General features: G+C 35.4%; 1 protein-coding gene across 11 annotated transcripts in view; it reads left to right on the plus strand.

Moving 5' to 3' along the window:
• The window catches only part of LOC123542107 (intermembrane lipid transfer protein VPS13A-like), a 227,438-nt gene that overhangs the window by 5,051 nt on the left and 199,904 nt on the right, over positions 1-22,483 (plus strand). For all 11 annotated transcript variants that reach the window (XM_053531671.1, XM_053531674.1, XM_053531680.1 and 8 more), the window contains exons 2-5: positions 1,947-1,990; positions 5,338-5,380; positions 19,817-19,912; positions 22,294-22,395. In XM_053531671.1, the coding sequence (XP_053387646.1) occupies positions 1,947-1,990; positions 5,338-5,380; positions 19,817-19,912; positions 22,294-22,395 (285 nt within the window). The remainder of the gene's footprint in view (positions 1-1,946; positions 1,991-5,337; positions 5,381-19,816; positions 19,913-22,293; positions 22,396-22,483) is intronic.

The following is a 22,483-nucleotide window of genomic DNA, read 5'->3' on the forward strand; positions in this document are numbered from 1 at the left end:
ACCAGACATCAACTTTTTTTATTGTATTCATGTACTCCACTGTTAACCATCTTTGAAATTTACAGTTTTACTATGAATTTGTAATCTTTACCATGCTACCTTTGTATATATGCTAGAAACTGTTGGTATTCGTATATAATGTTAAAACAGTTGATGATGCTAATCTAATTCATGTCAGGTAATAGAGACATTGGGAAAATTTTTTGATAGGTGATGTCTGGTTTCCGCACCAAATACTAGTTGTATTTTTATGTGTGGATGTGCCCAGTTACAAGTTGTTGGGAATGAATAATTGCCAGTTTACAATAAAAAGGCTTACTCTTTCTTGGACAGCAGACCATGTAATGATGTTGACACCTTGCAAAATTTTATAAGTCATTTTAAGCTGGAGTCTTTGAAATTTATCAAATGGTTTATAGCTATTTTTGTCACCCTTTCATCAGCACACAAGTCCATGTAACAAAAGATTTGCAAATCAAGTGGCTGTGCCTTTAATAACAAGAACGGACATCATAATTAAATTTATATACTGAATATCTGTCCAAATTCTAAAATTTCACATTTTATAAGGGTGACTAATTTTTAGCTCATCTGATTTTTTGAAAAAAAATGATGAGTTATTGTCATCACTTGAGCGGTTGTCGGCGTCGGCGTCTGCGTCGGCGTTGCCTGGTTAAGTTTTATGTTTAGGTCAGCTTTTCTCCTAAACTATCAAAGCTATTGCTTTGAAACTTGGAAGACTTGTTCACCATCATAAGCTGACCCTGTATAGCAAGAAACATAACTCCATCTTGCTTTTTGCAAGATTTATGGCCCCTTTTGTACTTAGAAAATATCAGATTTCTTGGTTAAGTTTTATGTTTAGGTCAACTTTTCTCCTAAACTATCAAAGCTATTGCTTTGAAACTAGGAATACTTGTTCACCATCATAAGCAGACCCTGTACATCAAGAAACATAACTCCATCTTGCTTTTTGCAAGAATTATTGCCCCTTTTGGACTTAGAAAATCAGTTTTCTTGGTTAAGTTTTATGTTTAGGTCAGCTTTTATCCTAAACTATCAAAGCTATTGCTTTGAAACTTGCAACACTTGTTCACCATCATAAGCTGACCCTGTACAGCAAGAAACATAACTCCATCCTGCTTTTTGCAAGATTTATGGCCCCTTTTGGACTTAGAAAATATCAGATTTCTTGGTTAAGTTTTATGTTTAGGTCAACTTTTTCTCTTAAACTATCAAAGCTATTGCTTTGAAACTTGCAACACTTGTTCACCATCATAAGCTGACCCTGTACAGCAAGCAACATAACTCCATCCTGCTTTTTGCAATAATTATTGCCCCTTTTGGACTTAGAAAATCATTATCTTGGTTGAGTATTATGTTTAAGGCAACTTTTCTCATAAACTATCAAAGCTATTGCTTTAAAACTTGCAACAGTTTTTCACAATCATAAGTGGACACTGTACATCAAGAAACATAACTCTATCCTGCTTTTTGCAAGAATGATGGCCCTTTTTAGACTTAGAAAATCATGGGTAGGACAATATTTCTATTATACAAAAAAAAATCAGATGAGCGTCAGCACCCGCAAGGCGGTGCTCTTGTTACTGGTAACTGGTTTGCTTGTCTGCTTTGGATGAAAGTTTTCTATGGAATAGTTTTATTGACAACTGTTCGATTTAAACCAAGAAGTGCTTGTTTACATGTATAGACATGAACGAGGTTTCTCACCAGTCCTGATGATTTATATTTAATGTGCTAAGCTATAATAATAACTTCAGACAAATCTACACTCGCATGGAAACAAAGTTATCATTTAGATATTGAGTAAGGGAAATGATATTGCATCATTTAGATATTGAGTAAGGGAAATGATATTGCAAACATACAGAGTCTGAAATAAGCTCAGTTATTAAAAAAGCTAATTATATTTCTGTTTGTTACAGGTGATGTGGTTTTGAATGAACTCGATTTGAAGGAAAGTGCTTTGGTAAGTTGTTCAATCAAGAATGTTTGGCAGAATTAAATGTCTGTTCAGTTGTTTCTGCCAGTACTGATTCAAAAGCTAATCTACTGCTTTTGACAAACTTAACCTGTTACATATATACACCTGTTCATGTCAAACCTACTTTTTGGGGTGTTGCAGCTTTCTTGCACAAGTAGGCATGGAAATTCATTTAGCATACTCTACTTTGATTTTTTTGCACCATTTGGAAGAATTTAATAGAAGTCTTGTGAAAAACTGAGAACTGAGACTGTCGGTAATTTGCTTGAATACAACTAAACATAAGATGTTTTGTTTTATTAGCTAGCTTGAGCATTAAATGCTTTTAGGATGATTGGATGTCTTATGTCCAACCACGGTTCCTTTCAAAAACATATCTAGACTAAAACCATGATTCTAATTTCAAGGAAACCTCACTAAAATGTTTCATCAGTGGTCCCCTGTCAGACTCCTTCATGTGTATGTCTTCAGTGAGGGTCTGGTTGCCATGACAGTGAATCAGAACTTTAAAATATTTTCAGAAAATAGCTGGCCAGATTTCAAAATACTTTAACGGCAGTGTTTCTTGGGCAACTCTACTAAATTTCATCAGACCATGTTTATTTGTTAAAAACCCATGTTTATTTGTTAAAAACATGGGCACCAGGGGACAGTGCTAGTTTTCCCTTTATGACTACCAATTTATACAGAATAAAATTTATGAGAAGATCCTTTGGAAGCGTAGAAAGCAACCAAGCAAAATACTAATAGTAGCAGTCTTGGTTTGTCGCTGAGAGGTAATGAAAATTGTGCAACAAGCCTGGTGCCTCCATACTACCATATTATGCAGAAATCTATTATACACATGTATATACAGTTCCAGGTAAATTTAACAATGCTCAGCCCAGGTACAGGGAGACACAACACTTAAAAGGACTGCTGTTGTGATAGTTGATAAAATGTTCACTGCTGGTCTGATTTTTAGCTTGACTATTCGAAGAATAGGGGAGCTATCCTACTCGCCCCGACGTAGGCGTTAGCGTGAGAGTGAGCGTCACACAGATGTTAAAGTTTGCATACCACCCCAAATATTTTCAAAGTCCATTGAGATATTGCTTTGATATTTTGCATACTTGTTTACCATCATGACCCCAGTCTGTAAAAAGGAGGAGGCAACTCTATCAAGCATTTTGACTGAATTATGGCCCCTTTTCGACTTAGAATAAATGTTAAAGCTTGCGTACCACCCAAAATATTTTCAAAGTCCATTGAGATATTGCTTTTATATTTTGCATGCTTGTTTACCATCATGACCCCAGTCTGTAAAAAGGAGGAGGCAACTCTATCAAGCATTTTGACTGAATTATGGCCCCTTTTCGACTTAGAATAAATGTTAAAATTTGCGTACCACCCCAAATATTTTCCAAGTCCATTGAGATATTGCTTTCATATTTTGCATACTTGTTTACCATCATGACCCCATTCTGTAAAAAGGAGGAGGCAACTCTATCAAGCATTTTGACTGAATTATGGCCCCTTTTCGACTTAGAATAAAATGTTAAAGTTTGCGTACCACCCCAAATATTTTCAAACTCATTGAGATATTGCTTTGATATTTTGCATACTTGTTTACCATCATGACAGCAGTCTGCAAAAAGGAGAAGGCAACTCTATCAAGCATTTTTACTGAATTATGGCCCCTTTTCGACTTAGAATATGCTTATTGTAATGTTATAGTTTTACTCATAGCTTATATTATACTATCAAGCACAGAGAATAGTTGAGCGCGCTGTCCACTGACAACAGCTCTTGTTATATAATTTTCCACAAATGCTTGTTTATTGAACCTCTAGCAAACTCCTTCAGACTATTGTATTTTGTTACTAAGGGATAGGATAAAGATCTTGTCCTTGCTTCATTTACAAAACTTGAAGATAACAATTCAATTTCAGAGAAATAATAGATATAAAGCCTAGTTGTGCCTATTGTTTACACAGCCTGCCTTGATTATTTTTTAGCTCACCTTAGCACAAAGTGCTCAAGGTGAGTTATTGTGACCAGTCATTGTCCGGCGTCCATCGGCGTCCGTCAGCGTTTGCCTTGTGAACACTCTAGAGGACAAAGTTGTGACCCTATCTATATGAAACTTGGTCAGAATGTTTGTCTTGATGATCTCTAGGTCAAGTTTGAAACTGGGTCATGTGGGCTCAAAAACTATGTCACTAGGTCAAATCAAAGGAAAAGCATGTGAACACTCTAGAGGCCACAGTTGTGACTCAATCTTCATGAAACTTGGTAGGAATGTTTGTCTTGATGATTTCTGGGTAAATTTTTAAATTGGGTCATGTGGGTTCAAAAACTAGGTCACCAGGCCAGATCAATGGAAAAGCTTGTGAACACTTTAGAGGCCGCAGTTGTAAGCCAATCTTTTTTAAACTTTGTCAGAATGTTTGACTCTAGGTTAATCTCGAAACTGGGTCATGTGGGATCAAAAACTAGGTCACCTGTTAAAATTAAAGAAAAACCTTGTGCATGCAACAGGGGCTGCATTTTTCATTTGATGCACATGAAACTTGGACAGAATGTTTGTCCACATGAAATTTCGGATGAAGTTTTATCTGGGTCATGTGGTGTCAAAAACTAGGTCACCAGGTCAAATCAAAGAATTAGCTTGTTTACACCCTAAGGGGCACATTTTTGATTCTATTTTCATAAAACTTGGTCAGAACTTTTTGTTATCATGAATTCTTGGATGATTTCAAACCTGGGTCATGTGGATCACTTGGTCAAATCAAAGGAAAAGCTTGTATACACTGTAGAGGCCTCTTTTTTGCTGCAATCTTCCCGAAACTTTGTCAGAATGTTTGTTTTCATGAAATGGACAAGTTTGAATCTGGATCATGTTGGGTAAAAAACTAGGTCACTAGGTCAAATCAAAGAAAATGCTTGTTTATACTCCAAGAGGCCACACTTTTTAGTTCAATTTAATGAAAATTGGTCAGAATATTTGTCTCCATGAAATCACTAGGTAAAACATGTTTACACTGTTATGGTGTGTTACTCAGGTCAGTGACCCAGGGCCATCTTGACCATATTGTTTTGTGGACTTATGGCCCATTATAGAGCATTCCTAAATAAAATGTGTGTGGACTATACTATGAGTGGGATTTAAATGAAACTTCATAAGAATGCTCAGAGTATGTTCTTTTTCCTGAAAAAAAAAATCCTGCATCAGTAAGGTTAAGTACATCAGGAGACAAACAAACATCTAGTTCAATATATAGGTTGTCAGAAATCTCTAGTCAAATATAAATATTTTACATATTATTAAAACCATGTTTATTTAATTTCAGGATGACCTTGACCTTCCAGTGAAAATCAAAGCAGGTCATGTTGGTAAGTGTTGCAGTTTTCATATACAATGCAGACTTATGCCATCTTGAATTAATGATGATTTTAGGGACACAGCAAAAGAGATTTAATATAGCAGAATCTTTTTTGTTAAAGAACTCATTCTTCCAGAATTGAAGTGAATGGGTGAATTACACATCACACATTGGTAAATATACTATACTGAACAGCAAAAGACATTATCCAGATGTATAACTGGTATATTTTGAAATAAAAAAAATAATTTTTCAAATTTGAATTGTTTCTTCATACCAAAATTGCTCTTGAAGATCTCCGCATGATAAATTTTTAAAAATCAGTTTTAAAAATCAGTCAACCGTGAAGTCAGTAGTCCCACAATAGCCCTTTGAAAGGCTATATCTTCTGCACGTCAGTTGCATTGTAACAATTGGGCGCTCGCGCTAAATTTGATTCAATTGTGCGTTGTAACCAACAATATTTTTCAAACTTCATGCTGTTTTTCGAGTTTGCCAATTATCAAAATTTCCAATGACAATAAAATTTTTCAAAGAAAATTGTTATTTACAGGCGCGCATGAATTTTGTGCAAAACGGCTATTGTGGGACTACAGACTTAACGGTTGATTGATTTTTTTTAAGTTTTAAAGGTGAAGTTCTCCAGGTGTAGTGTGATATGAAAAACATAAGTGATTTATAAGTTTTTAAATAGAAAATATTCCAGTTATAAAACTGGATAGTTTCTTTTGCTGTTCAGTATATATCTGGTATGTCACAGTTCCTTTCAACTGTAGAAGGGAAATTTTCAGAGGTTGTTAGCTTTTGTGATCCCCCTGTGTCCGTCGTCTGTCTGTTGTCCATCAGTTGTCAGTCGTCCGTCAACAGTTTGACTGTTAACACTCTAGAGGTCACAATTTTGGCCCAAACTTAATGAAACTTGGTCAGAATGTTACCCTCAATAAAATCTTGGATGAGTTCGATATTGAGTCATCTGGGGTCAAAAACTAGGTCACCAGGTCAAATAAAAGGAAAAGCTTGTCAACACTCTAGAGGTCACAATTTTGGCCCAATCTTAATAAAAGTTGGTCAGAATGTTACCCTCAATAAAATCTTTGACGAGTTCGATATTGGGTCATCTGGGGTCAAAAACTTGGTCACCAGGTCTCAAGTCAAAGAAAAAGCTTGTTAACACTCTAGAGGTCACAACTTGGGTCCAATCTTAATGAAACTTGGTCAGAATGTTACCCTCAATAAAATCTTAGACGAGTTTGATATTTGGTCAACTGAGGTAAAAAACTAGGTCACCAGGTCAAATAAAAGGAAAAGCTTGTTAACACTCTAGAGGCCAGATTTATGACTGTATCTTCATGAAATTTGCTCAGAATGTTAATCTTAATGATCTCAAGGTCCAGTTTGAGTCTGGGTCATGTAGGATCAAAAACTAGGTCACCAGGTCAAATCAAAGGAAAAAGCTACTTTATACAGTAGAGGCCACATTTATGACCATATCTTAATGAAACTTGGTCTGTATGTTAATCTTGATTATCTATAGGTCAGGTTCAAGTCTGTGTCAGGTAGGGTCAAAAACTAGGTCACTAGGTCAAATCAAAGGAAAAGCTTGATAACACTCTAGAGGTCACAATTTTGGCCCAAACGTAATGAAACTTGGTCAGAATGTTGCCCTCAATAAAATCTTGGACGAATTTAATATTGGGTCAACCGGGATCAAAAACTAGGTCACCAGGTCAAATCAAAGGAAAAGCTTGTTAACAATGTACAAATGTAGAGGCCAGATTTATGACTGTATCTTCATGAATCTTGGTCAGAATGTTAATCTTGATGATCTATAGGTCAGATTCAAATCTGGGTTAGGTGGGATAAAAAAACTAGGTCACTAGGTCAAATCAAAGGAAAAGCTTGTTAACACTCTAGAGGCCACATTTATGACTGTATCTTCATGAAACTTGCTCAGAATGTTAATCTTAAATGATGTCAAGGTCCAGTTGGAATCTGGGTCATGTAGGGTCAAAAACTAGGTCACCAGGTCAAATCAAAGCAAAAGCTAGTTTACACTGTAGAGGCCACATTTATGACCACATCTTAATGAAACTTGGTCTGTATGTTAATCTTGATTATCTGTAGGTCAAGTTTAAATCAGTGTAAGGTGGGGTCAAAAACTAGGTTACTAGGTCAAATCAAAGGAAAAGCTTGTTAACCTTCTAGATGCCACATTTATGAATGTATCTTCATGAAACTTAGTCAGAATATTAATCTTGATGATCTTTAGGTCAGTTTCAAATATGGGTCATGTAGGGTCAAAAACTAGGTCACTGGGCCAAATCAAAGGAAATGCTGTTTAACACTTTAGAGACCACATGTATGACCATATCTTAATGAAACTTGGTCAGAATGTTAATCTTGATAATCTTTAGGTCAATAGGTCAGGTGAGCGATACAGGGCCTTCATGGCCCTCTTGTTAGAAAATGTGGTCTATATTTAAAAAAATAAAAGTTAACCCATTTTGGCCCAGGTGAAATTTATTGCAGAGATCTGGTGTTCACTTTGTGTGAAAGATCACTGAAACAAACAAAATATCCTCAGGCATGTATTATATTAACAAGTTTGTAAATAACTGGCTAGACAAATTCTACAAGTGTACTAAGAGCTAAGAATGTTTGAAGTGCTATTTTCAATAAGAATGATTCAAAGCAGCTCTCAAGACAGACAACTTGCCAATTATTGTTTTCTTTATTACTCATTGGAACAAAGTATATTTTGAAGTGTTTTGTAGTATAAGGGAAATGCAGTAGTAAATCATTAATATAAATTTTTGGGCCTTTGTCATCTTAGTGTAGGTGGATTAGTTTATCCATTGTTCTTCATCAGTCAGTCATCATCATCAATTTTGCATGAACACCAGATTAACTATTAGAATAGGTGAATGGTCCAGCATCCATCATCGGTCCTTCATCATATTTGATCAAGTTCAAGTTCTGTCTAAAATTTGTTCAGATAAGATAGCTTGCCCCCTTTTAGATGTCACTAGTACTTAAAAAAGAAAAAAAAATTGTTTAAATAGCTTTTTCTCATGAACTAGTTGATGGATTTAATCCAACATGGTATGTAGTCCTCTCCTAAATTTGTTGAAATGGGGACGCTAGACTCCTTTTAGAGGCCACTAGAGCATAAGTTTGAAAAATCTTTGAATGACTTGCAAATTGCCTGATGGATCTACATCAAACTTAGTCTGTAGCATCAGTGTAAGGTTCTCCCTCAGATTTGTTAAATTGGGGGCATATTGTCCCTTGTAGGGCCTATTAGTGCTAAAAATAGAAAACTGTTTAAGCAACTTCTCATCTTCATCAAACTTGGTTTTTGTATCAGCATTATAAGGTCCTCCTTATCGCAAGGTCCCCTTGTTGATAAAGGGTCATTTGGCCCCATTTAGGGGACACTAGAGTAGTAAAGTTGTTACAAATTATTTAAGGTTGGGCTCTAAAAAGATATTAACTGAGTATGTGTGTGCATGTAGAGAGATAGCACCCAGCTAAGTGTCAAATGAATTTTTAATGTAGAATCTCACTATGAATATAATACCTATAAAATTTTCACTTGTAAGTGCTAAAAAGAAATGCAACACTGGCATGTTGAGAATGAATAACTGTGAGTCTTTCATTTTATGATTTTGTTATAGATTAAGAGGAAAATTTGATGTTGAAATACAACCTGTTTGTTGCAACTGGTCTGACTACATGCTGCAGGAATTTTAATTGTAATATGAATATATTTGCATCTTGTTCATTGGTACTGAAGGCATTGGTGGTTAAGAGGGTACAAAATTTTAGTGCAAATTTACAGTCACTGAAGAAATTAGTAATTTTTTAAACCATACATTTTGAACAGAAATTCCCCATATTTAATATTTACTGGGGCATAGTTTTTTATGCCCCCAAAGGTGGGCATATTAAAATCGCACTGTCTGTCTGTGCGTCCATTCAAATTCTTGTCTGGTCCATAACTCTGCAATCCATGAAGAGATTTTGAAGTAACTTGGCAAAAGTGATTACCCTAATGAGATGACGTGTCATGCACAAGAACAAGCCCCCTGGCTCCAAGGTCAAGGTCGCACTTAAAAGTCAAAAGTTAACGGGGTCTGTTTCGTGTCCGGACCATAACTGCCATTTATCAAGGGATTTTGAAATAACATAGCATAAACGTTCCCTATAATGAGATGATGTGTCATGCGCAAGATCCAGACCCCTAGCTGAAAGGTCAAAGTCACACTTAGAGGTTACAAGTTAACATGGTTTCTTGTCCAGTCCATAACTGTCATTTATAAAGGGATTTTAAAATTACTTGACATAAATGTTCCCAATAATGAAATGATGTGTCATGCACAAGACCCAGTCCCCTAGCTCTAAGGTCAAGGTCACACTTAGAAGTCAAAGGTGTTTCTTGTCTGGTCCATAACTCAGCCATTTATGAAGGGATTTGAAAATAATTTGACACAAATGTTAACAATATTGAAATGTGTCACGCTTATGACCCGGGTCTCTAAGGTAAAGATCAAGGTCACGAAATGATGTGTAATTTTTTTGCGCAGACAACAGTAGCATTCTTATGCACGCTTCGGGGGCATTTTTCACCAATAGTGACAACTCTTCTTTGTTTTGGTTTTATAAATAATGAGCATATTGACTGTTATGCCAAACATAGAGTATGGTGTGTGAATTATTGCATACTACTATGGGATATCATAACTAACGGGGGAGAAAAACTCTTGAATTGTTGTAAATAAGATACCAGTATCAGAGGGGTGGCCAAATAATTTATCTTCACTTGACTTTTAGTCTTAATGTTTATCTTTGTTTGTTAAGTAGTTATTGAAGCTATTGTGCCAGTTTATAGTGATGAGAAAAAATCGTAGCCGTGCATGAAAATGTAATTCCTGTACAAAACAAACTCTTTACAGGATGTTTATTGATTTGTACATAAGTAAAGTAAACAAATATCGCCATTTTGAACTGCAAACAGCATTTTCCTCACCTAAAAAGCAGCAAAATGCAAAACACGTCCAGCCCCCTGAGTATGGAATGCTAAAATGATAAAACTATTTAATCATTTCTCTTTATGTAGGTTGTTTTGGTTTTATTCATAACTCATGTGACTTACATATAATATTGTCATACACATGTGATATCCATAAGAAAGTCATTCAGGAATGCAATCATGTGTTACATATTTTAAAAGTGAAAGTTGATTTTATTGTGTATACATGTTTAAAACATAACATGTAACATATTGTGATCTATTTATTGTATTTTCAGTAACATCCATATGTTATTTAAATTTACAAGCATTCTCATTCACTTAAAATTATTTGAAATGTCCTAAACTAAAACAGGTGAATACAATTTATTAAACAGATCTTTGTTTGGTTGAAGATGAAATGTTTCTAAGTGAGGGGTCAGTTTATTACCTTTTTTATTGCTGCATGTGCATATGAAAAAAACACAACCTTTTAATAAATGACGTGTTCTCACAAATGCCTTTGACAATTTATCACTGCTGAATGAAAAGTTAGTACTGCCAAATGACAGATTAATACTGCTGCAGAATGTCAAGTTACATGTACCAACCACAAGCTTCCGCTGCCAAATAACAAGCTTCCACTGCCAAATGACAAGCTTCCACTGCCATATAACAAGCTTCCGCTGCCAAATGACAAGATTCCACTGCCATATAACAAGCTTCCACTGCCAAATGACAAGCTTCCACTGCCATATAACAAGCATCCACTGCCAAATGACTTCCACTGCCAAATAACAAGCTTCCACTGCCAAATGACTAGCTTCCGCTGCCAAATGACTAGCTTCCACTGCCATATTACAAGCTTCCACTGCCAAATGACAATCTTCCACTGCCAAATGACTTCCACTGCCAAATGACAATCTTCCACTGCCAAATAACAAGCTTCCACTGCCAAATGACAAGCTTCCACTGCCAAATGACTTCCACTGCCAAGTGACAAGCTTCCACTACCTAATGACTTCCACTGCCAAAGGACAAGCTTCCACTACCAATGACTTCCACTGCCAAATGACAAACTTCCACTGCCAAATGACAAGCTTCCACTACCAAATGAATTTCACTGCCAAATGACAAGCATCCACTGCCAAATGACTTCCTCTGCCAAATGACAAGCTTCCACTACCAAATGACAAGTTTCCACTACCAAATGACTTCCACTGCCAAATGACAAGCTTCCACTACCAAATGACAAGTTTCCACTGCCAAATGACAAGTTTCCACTGCCAAATGACAAGTTACATGTAACACTGCTGAATGACAAGTTAGCTCTGCAGATTGACAAGCTTCCACTGCAAAATGACAAGTTTCCACTACCAAATGACAAGTTTCCTCTGCCAGATTACAAGTTTCCACTGCGAAATGACAAGTTACATGTAACACTGCTGATTAACAAGTTTCCACTGCCAAATGACAAGTTACATGTAACACTGCCAGATGACAAGTTTCCACTACCAAATGACAAGTTTCCACTGCCAAATAACAAGCTTCCACCGCTAATTGGCAAGTTACATGTAACACTTTCAGATGACAAGTTTCCACTGCGAAATGACAAGTTACATTTAACACTTTCAGATGACAAGTTTCCACTGCGAAAAGACAAGTTACATGTAACACTGCCAGATGACAAGTTTCCACTACCAAATGACAAGTTTCCACTGTCAAATCAAATGACAAGTTTCCACTGCCAAATGACAAGTTACATGAACCACTGCTGAATGACAAGTTAGCTTTGCCAAATGACAAGTTTCCATTGCCAAATAACAAGTTAGCACTGGCAAATGAAAAATATCCTCCGCAGAAAGACAGTAAACCATCAAAGTTGTGTTTGGCGTTCCATACTTAACAAACTGTCAATGGAGCAGGTATTCAATCCGCAGGTGAAAGTGTATAATGTTTGTGTGGGAGTATGATTATGTTACAAGTAACAGCCCAATGAAATAGCAATATAGCCTTTATATGTGCTAATCTTGCAAACAGAGTATTGAAAATGAAGCAGTTGCCTGATGATGTACAGAGGGAAAATGTAAAGATAAAATATCTTTAGACCAAAATGTTATAGGAGTTGTTATAGTACATACTTTGGGAGATGCTATTGTCACTTCAGAGCAACACTAACTGTAAAACACATACAATTTTTCATACAATGTTCCCTCTTTAAGTTGAACTATGTGTATTTATAATCCACACATGTATATAATGTTCACTCTAGAGAAGTTCTGCTGTATGTTTGTTTGTTTGTTCTTCGGGAAGTATTAGGATCCGAAGATGTATATGATGTTCACTCTAGAGAAGATGCACTGTGTGTATGTCTGTTTGTCCTGTGAGAAGTATTAGGATCCGAACATGTATATAATGTTCACTCTAGAGAAGATACACTGTGTGTATGTCTGTTTGTCTTGTGAGAAGTATTAGGATCCGGACATGTATATAATATTCATTCTAGAGAAGATGCACAGTGCGTATGACTGTTTGTCCTGTGAGAAGTATTAAGATCCACATATGTATATAATGTTCACTCTAGAGAAGATGCACTGTGTGTATGTTTGTTTGTTCTGTGAGAAGTATTAGGATCCGAACATGTTTTAATATTAACTTGAGAGAAGATGCACTGTGTGTATGTCTGTTTGCCCTGTGAGAAGTATTAGGATCCGAACATGTATATAATATTCACTCTAGAGAAGATGCACTGTGTGTATTTCTATTTGTCCTGTGAGAAGTATTAGGATCCACACATGTATATAATGTTCACTCTAGAGAAGATGCACTGTGTGTATGTCTGTTTGTTCTTTCGGAAGTATTAGGATCCGAACATGTATATAATATTCACTCTAGAGAAGATGCACTATGTGTATGTCTGTTTGTCCTGTGAGAAGTATTAGGATCCACACATGTATATAATATTCACTCTAGAGAAGATGCACTGTGTGTATGTCTGTTTGTCCTGTGAGAAGTATTAGGATCCGCATATGTATATAATGTTCACTCTAGAGAAGATGCACTGTGTGTATGTCTGTTTGTCCTGTGAGAAGTATTAGGATCCACACATGTATATAATATTCACTCTAGAGAAGATGCACTGTGTGTATGTCTGTTTGTCCTGAGAGAAGTATTAGGATCCACACATGTATATAATATTCACTCTAGAGAAAATGCACTGTGTGTATGTCTGTTGGTCCTGTGATAAATTTTAGGATCCACACAGGTATACTGTAAAATCATTTATTTTCATGGGCATGAAATTTAGTGGTTTTGGTCAAAACAGCAACTTCTTGGGATATGAATTTGTGGATTTCAAATTTTGAACAGGAGATGAATGGGAATTTTACTTAATCGTTGAGATTATTTTTCGTGGATTGACTTAACCATGAAATCCACGAAAATTAGTTTACCACGAATATTATTGATTTCACTGTAATGTTCACTGTAGAAAAGTTGCTCTGTATGTATATGTTGGTTCTGTGAGAAGTTTCAGGATTCACACATGTATATAATGATCACACTAGAGAAATTGCACTGTATGTATAGGTCTGTTCTATCAAGATCTGCACCTTTATATAATGTTGACTATCAATCAATTATGCAGGAAGTCTGCAGTCTGCATTAATTAACAGGCTGCAATAGCTTTCAGCTTCTGGAAATGACAGGTTTTATTACAGTTTATTATTTACATAGTCTAATGTAAAGTGGGTGTGTTTTGTGCTTTGTCCATTTCAAAGCTGAAATGTTTTTTTTTTGGGTGGGGGGGGGGGGGGGGGGGGAGGGGGAGAGGGGGAATAGAACACCTGTTTATGACATATATGTAAATATTGTCTGATATTAAATTAATTTCACAAAAGCATCAGCCTGTATAGAATAAACACAATATTGTGTTTACAGCACAGTTTTCTGTAGAGTCAAGCTGAATGTTTCACAATAAATGGTACACAATAAATGGTAATTAAATACATCAGTCAGATATTTTCTGTTAACTAATTATAAGAGGTCACATATGATAAATATTATGAAATACGAGTTGTACACCTGAAGAAAGTTATAGGGAATTGATAGTTGTCAGATGCTCTTATTTAGTTGATTTTACAGTAACATTTGATAAATAGATTTTCTCTGGGGAAATAAAGTAGAGTTGCAGACTGTATTATGTTTGATGTAAATGGAAATTATTGTTTTATTTTTATACAGCAGTGAGAAATTATACTTCCTTAGGGAGCAGCTTAGAGAAGTTGTGGGCTGGAGGGCATACATATAGAATTTCTGTGGATTGACTGTTCATTTTCTCATTACTATAACATTAGCAATAATAGATGGCTTAATTATTGTTTGTTTGCTATGAAGCCTTGTAAAGAAATATAAATTTTTGTCTTTAAACCTTTTGCATACAAGCTCCCAACTGTTACACTATTGATGAATGTAATCATTCAGCTTTGTATGGAGGGCCGGTGCGCCATGCTAATTGTGGAATGTCAATTTTAATGCTAAATGCCAATAACTTAATGCTAAATACCAATTATTTAATGCTATATGCTATTATCTTAGTAAATTATTTGTCATTTAGCAATATTGGACATAGAATATAGACTGGCTCAGTTCACTACATTTTAATTGTAAAAATGTAAAAAAAAATATATTATAGTCTAGGAGCTAATCTAGAGCTCACCAAACAAGCAATTTTTCAGGATGGCCTGTGTATCTCACCAGGTGTTACAGGCACCTGGCTGTAGAAACTTCTGTTATAATGGTGTGATAGTGTGTACGCTTTAGGTGTGACGTCCTGGTTTGAGTTATGGTCAGGCCTTGAATATTTTATCAAAGTATTCCAATGTTCTATATTTTTAGCAAACAATATCTTGAGTATATTGGTCTGTGTTTAGCAATCCAGATCACTGAAATACACCTGTATAGAAAACATCCAATATATTAATATGTTCCTTTGATTTGATATGTCTACTTTACATGGCCAAGACAGTTCCTTGATCACAAAATTTTCTTTTATATGAAAATATTTAATACTCATACCTATGCTCTGGTTAAAATATTATAAACATATTTATTATGGATGAAAATACATGGACATTGCATGGCATTTAAAGGTGGATAATCAAATTTTGGCCATGTAATGTATTTGTTCGAAACTTTAGCATCTGATCATTTACACTCATTTATGTTCACTTAACACTTAATACAAATAAGATTTTCACTGGAGGTATTTTTAAAATTTCATTTTCCTATCCTGGTTGTCCAACCAAGATAGAGTTATTTTATCATAAGTATAAATTTGATAAACATACTTTGCCTAAGGAAATGTATAAATATTAGACATATTGTAATATATTTGTAAAATATTTGCATTAAAAATTATGTATTTAGATGGAATTCATTAGAAACGAAGTTTGAAAAATTATTATTACCTACCTTTGCCTATCTTAGTTGCGCAACCAAGATAGATTGGAAATAAATGAATTCAGAAGCTACACACAGCTTTTAAACTTGCATTTTGGTTCAGATTGTTCAATAGTTGATATGTCTATCAAATGCAAATGTAAAACTAGACATTGTATCGAAATAAAAAGATATACCCAGCTTTTGTATACTTTCATATTAAAGGGGAGTAATTACAAAATTTTATAAAAATGATAAAATATACATTTCAAATAGGAATCTAACTCTATGTAGTCGGTCTTTTTGTTCCTTAAATAATTCTCTACCAGAATATACAAAAAGTAAAAAATGTCAGTAAATGTTGTTTAAATGTGATTGACCACCTTTAAAGGGACTGGCCTCCAGATTGTTTGACAATAAAAGATTGATATTTTTTTAGATATCTGGAAATAAATTATATTTAATATTTATTAATTTATATTTCTTAAGAAGGCTTTAAAACCTAATTACTGACAAACTATATGTTACGGTAACACATGAGAATTTGCTGTTTTTACTACTTTTTACGATGAAAATCGAAAAGCCCAGGTAAACTCTTGATTATAAATATATATATTTTGAAGTCATAATTCACAAATTCCGCTATAGAGCTATTGGTTACAACGATGGGAAAATGTCTTTTATTGTCGCGGCAGTCCAGGGTTTGATTGAAGTCCTGACATGGACATCTTTTTTTCTCAATTTGAAATTTTTAAAATATTGTAGAAACAAAAACTCATATTCTAGTGTTCATTATATGACCAAACTTCAATTTGAAAGAAAGATTATTTTTAGCCAAATCTGGAGGTCAGTGCCTTTAAAACATTTTAACTTACATATGTTTTGCAAGAATAAAGTGCTGTCTCTACTTTAACTTTGGTGCAGTTGTTGCTCATCTGAGCACAAAGTGCTCATGGTGAGCTAATGTTATCATGCTGTGTACGTCGTCTGTCGTGTTTCCGTCAGTCATAAACAATTGTGTTTAAACATCATCTCCTCCAAAACCACTGAACGATTTTTGATGAAACTTAGCATGGATGTTCCTTTAATGGTCCTCTACCAAAGTTGTTCAAACTGTTCTGCTTGGTTGCACATAGGGTCCGCCAGAGCAAAAAATAGAAAAATCTTCAAATGACATCTCCTAAACCAATGGTCTGATTTTGAAATTTTTTCACGCTCATGGTCCTAATATGTCACCCTCTTCCAGGAGTGTTCATATTATACCGATTTGTCAAAAAACATGATCGCCATGATCCCATTATCATTAATATAATTATAGTGGAAACTTAAAATCTTCTTGTGTGAAAGTGCTAGCCCGATTTAAAATAATTTTACACAAATGGTTCTTGTGTGACCCTCTACCAAAGTGTAACATATTATTCCGATTTGTCAAAAAACATGGCTGCCAGGAAGCGTGGTCACTTTTTCCTATATGTATATAGCAGAAACTTAAAAAATCTTCTTGTATAAAACTGTTAGCCTGATTTTGAAATTATTTCACACATTGTCAGAGGACGTCACTTTTCATCAGCAATTTCTTGAAACAACATCTCTAAAACCACTGAATGGATTTTGATGAAACTTTACACAAATGATCTCTAGGTAGCCCTCTTACAAAGTTGTTCAAATGGTTACGGTTCATTGAACATATGGGTGTTTTTGGTTAAAAATAGGTTTTCAGCTGTCAGACTTTAAAAATCTCTTGGCATGCAATATAAGGGTTTGACATTCTACGCACTTGTCCATTTATTGTCCTGAAGTCAAAAATGACCATGCCCCTGTGTGTGACATGTACTTACTATAGGTTTATATATAAGAAACTTAGAAATTCTTCACTGAATCAATATTTGCTAGAGCCTTGATATTTGACATCTGATATATGAGTTGTATTGTCTACTGTAATTGTACAAATTATTGCCCTAGGTTTAGAAATGTGTGTGACATGTATATAATATAGGCTAACATAGAAGACACCTAAGCTGTGCTTGTACCATAATGTTGTACAAACACACTTGAAGCCTTGTACACAGGTGAGCATTTAGGGTCAGTGTTCCTCTTGTTAAAAATCTTATCGTTTTTACAAATGGTAATGTATACATGAAAGCACAAGTTTATGATATGGTACATTAAGTCTGCATGATCAATCATTTTTTAATACCTTTCTGTCATCTTTTTTATTTTCTTTAGTTGAGAATGAGCATTGATACATTGAGTTCATTATTCATTATGTTCATTTTTAGAAATGTTTGTTATAATTGCCTTTTGAATCATAGAATCATAACTGATATTTAGAAACCAGTTGAATGTAAGTATATATCTGTTTATAAGCAAATGTATTAAATGTAGTGTGTTACTGAACAATGTCTATAACCTTTCTCCTTGACGATAACACTTCTGCCTAAGTTACACACATAGTCTGTCTGCAACCTTTCCCTGACAGTTGACCTGTGGAACACATAGTGACAAATCTGTCTGCAACTTTCCACCTTACAATAGGCATGTGGAACACACAGTCTGTCAGTAATGTTTCCCTGACTGTGGACATGTGGAACACACAGTGTGTCTGCAACCTTTCCCTGACAGTAGACCTGTAGAACACACAGTTAGTCTGCAACCTTTCCCTGACAGTAGACCTGTAGAACACACAGTGTGTCTGCAACCTTTCCCCGACAGTAGACCTGTAGAACACACAGTGTGTCTGCAACCTTTCCCTGACAGTAGAACTGTACATAGAACACACAAACCTTTCCCTGACAATAGACCTGTAGAACACACAGTGTGTCTGCAACCTTTCCCTGACAGTAGAACTGTACATAGAACACACAGTGTGTCTGCAACCTTTCCCTGACAATAGACCTGTGGAACACACAGTGTGTCTGCAACCTTTCCCTGACAATAGACCTGTAGAACACACAGTGTGTCTGCAACCTTTCCCTGACAGTAGAACTGTAGAACACACAGTCTGCCTGCAACCTTTTCCTGTCACACAGTCTTGCCTTCAACGTTTACCGGACAGCAAACCTGTGGAACTCATAGTCTGTCTGCAGCCTTTCATTGACAGTAAACTTGTGGAACACACAGTCTGTCAGCAGCCTTTCATTGACAGTAAGCCTGTGGAACACACAGTCTGTCTGCAGCCTTTCATTGACAGTAAACCTGTGGAACACACAGTCTGTCTGCAGCCTTTCATTGACAGTAAACCTGTGGAACATACATTCTGTCTGCAGCCTTTCATTGACAGTAAACCTGTGGAACACACAGTCTGTCTGCAGTCTTTCATTGACAGTAAACCTGTGGAACATACAGTCTGTCTGCAACATTTCATTGACAGTAAACCTGTGGAACATACAGTCTGTCTGCAACATTTCATTGACAGTAAACCTGTGGAACATACAGTCTGTCTGCAACATTTCATTGACAGTAAACCTATGTAAACCTGTGGAACATACAGTCTGTCTGCAACATTTCATTGACAGTAAACCTGTGGAACATACAGTCTGTCTGCAACATTTCATTGACAGTAAACCTGTGGAACATACAGTCTGTCTGCAACCTTTCATTGACAGTAAACCTGTGGAACATAGTCTGTCTGCAGCCTTTCATTGACAGTAAGCCTGTGGAACATAGTCTGTCTGCAGTCTTTCATTGACAGTAAATCTGTGGAACATACAGTGTGTCTGCAACCTTTCCCTGACAGTAGACCTGTGGAATACACAGTCTGTCTGAAACCTTACCTTGACAGTAGACCTGTGGAACATACAGTGTGTCAGCAACCTTTCCTGACAATACTAGACCTTTGGGACACACAGTTTTGTCTTCAATGTTTCCACGACAGTAGACCTGCGGAACCATTTAGTCCATTTACATTTTCCGTGCTATTGATACAGAAGACATTATTTTATTTTATAGCTGCTTTTATCTAAAGTTTTGTTAAAGAAGTACTGTTTCTATTTTCAGGAAATTTGACCTTGAAAATACCATGGAAGAATTTGTACTCAGAACCAGTGATTGCAACAATAGATGGTTTATATGCCCTTGCTGTACCAAATGTTGGTGAGTTACTTCCCTTGATTTAAACTATTTTCACTTATAGATATTCACCCATATCCTGCTAAATTTCTGTAATGAACTTGTCAAGCTTTCAATTTGGACAGTACCATTAACTGTTAAAAGGGGTGTTTACCAAAAAGATTCTGATTGACTGACGAACAGTGTAGTCCTTGACCAGACTGCGTGGATGTGCGAGCTGATCATGATCGACACTGGTCGCAAAGGCAGAAGCAATTGTGTCCAGCATGATAAGGGTTAATGTCCGTGGGGTGACTGATATTAAAAGAGTTTTGTGAGAAATTACACTAGTTGCCTTCTATATTTTGCAAATATTCATGGTTTTGTTTAAAGAATTTTATAAATTAACATCTGTATTCAGTTTAATATTCAAAGTTATGATTTTTGATACCCAGTTAATACTTATTGAAATGTATATATGATAAATATTCAATGCACGTAGTTGTAACCTACTTTAATGTTATGTATTAAATGTCATGTTTTCTCATGTAGTACAAGGCATGTGTAATATCCGTTATTAAGTAGATTTACTTTAATGATGTTCTTTCCACCAGTGAAATTGTGAAGCATGCAGTGCTAATGATTGCAACGTTCATGCACTCTTTATACAACACATTGTCACATTGTCTATGAATTTATAGAACAGACACTAGCAGGTATAAAAGAAAACATCAATATCATAAAACATGCATTCTGTATCAATATGAAAAATGTAGGTAAGCAGACTTAAGACAAAACTATAAAAGAGAAGTCAGAAAAGAATCATTTCTGCATGATTTTGAATGTGCAGTGTTATGCAAGTGTTCTTGTCATTTTGAAAGCTTGTCTGTCCAGAATTTATAGTTGATACTGATGTTTGGTAATTACAGTATACTACTGCTAGTTCATCATCTGTTCACATTGGTCCAGAGGGATTTTCTATTGTCCAATACATTGATTGTAGATCTATAGGCTGTAGAAATAGAGAAATAGAACATAGAACATATCTGGGTTTAATAGTTATACTTCAGTTTCCTTAAATTGATGGACAGAACATCCTGCATCAGCTAGAATTCATTTTAAAAGAACCTTTAAAAAACCAGAAATGTATGTGTCTGGTATATGTAATCAAACAGGAGTCCACTGTCATTTTAAAAGCATTTAGCTGTAGTTCAAATTTTGTGTCTCCATAATTTTTTTTGGGACTCTTATATTTGCCCTTATCTTAATGTTTGTTTGACTGTCCATCTGTTTGAATTTGTGTTGTGTATATTGCTAGAAGTGTTTTACATAGAGCCATCAAACCTCATAAGATTGTTTTTCAGCATGTGAAGTTGTGCATCTGGGTTTTTTTTTGACATTTCACTCAGCCAGACCAGAGTTATAGCTCTTGACTTGAAAATATGCATAAGGGCATACGATAGTGTTGCATGTATCTCAAGAATTATTTGACCTGGAGTCTTTAACCTTACAGGAGTATTATTCAGCATGCGAAGCTGTGCACATTTTATTTTTATTTATCATTATTTCCAATGTTTTTTTCCCCTTCTGTTAGAAAAAAAATTCAACTCATACTCGCAATTTCCTTCTATAATTACTGCATTATGTATTAGCTCAGATATTTTGACATTCATATGATTCTCAGGACATGCACCAAGTATGAATTATCTGAAGGTGTGAAAAGTTTTGACAGCTGAGCTGGAGTTTGCTAAGTTAAACAACAAGGAATATATTAATACACAGGGACCAGATGTCATGCTCAAGCTATCAAATAATCAATGCTCAATCCAGTCATAGTAAGATATAGAAAACAGAAGGCCCAGATGCTGGATACATTGATGCCTGAGCAAGGGACAAGCCCTGTTTCACTGTATGTTTTCAGATATCAGGTGCAATGCATGATTTCCTTGTATGTTTTCAGGTATTAAGTACAATGCATGATTTCCTTGTATGTTTTCAGGTATCAAGTACAATGCATGATTTCCTTGTATGTTTTCAATGCATGATTTCCTTGTATGTTTTCAGGTATTAAGTACAATGCATGATTTCCTTGTATGTTTTCAATGCATGATTTCCTTGTATGTTTTCAGGTATTAAGTACAATGCATGATTTCCTTGTATGTTTTCAGGTATCAAGTACAAATCATGATTTCCTTGTATGTTTTCAGGTATCAAGTACAATGCATGATTTCCTTGCATGTTTTCAGGTATCAAGTACAATGCATGATTTCCTTGTATGTTTAATGCATGATTTCCTTGTATGTTTTCAGGTATTAAGTACAATGCATGATTTCCTTGTATGTTTTCAGGTATTAAATACAATGCATGATTTCCTTGTATGTTTTCAGGTATTAAGTACAATGCATGATTTCCTTGTATGTTTTCAGGTATTAAGTACAATGCAGAAAAGGAAGAGAAAGAAAAACAGGAAGCTAAACAGAAGAAATTACAGGCCCTTGAGGAAGCAAAAAAACTTGAGGCAGAAAAAGGTATACTTCCTTTCAAGTAACAGTTTGGTAAGATCAGCATTCAGTAACTAAATTGTCTGTGTGTGTACAATAGGCTATAACTGTGGCA

The sequence above is a fragment of the Mercenaria mercenaria genome, chromosome 19, assembly GCF_021730395.1.
Source record: "Mercenaria mercenaria strain notata chromosome 19, MADL_Memer_1, whole genome shotgun sequence".
In the NCBI taxonomy this organism is placed as follows: Eukaryota; Metazoa; Mollusca; class Bivalvia; order Venerida; family Veneridae; genus Mercenaria; species Mercenaria mercenaria.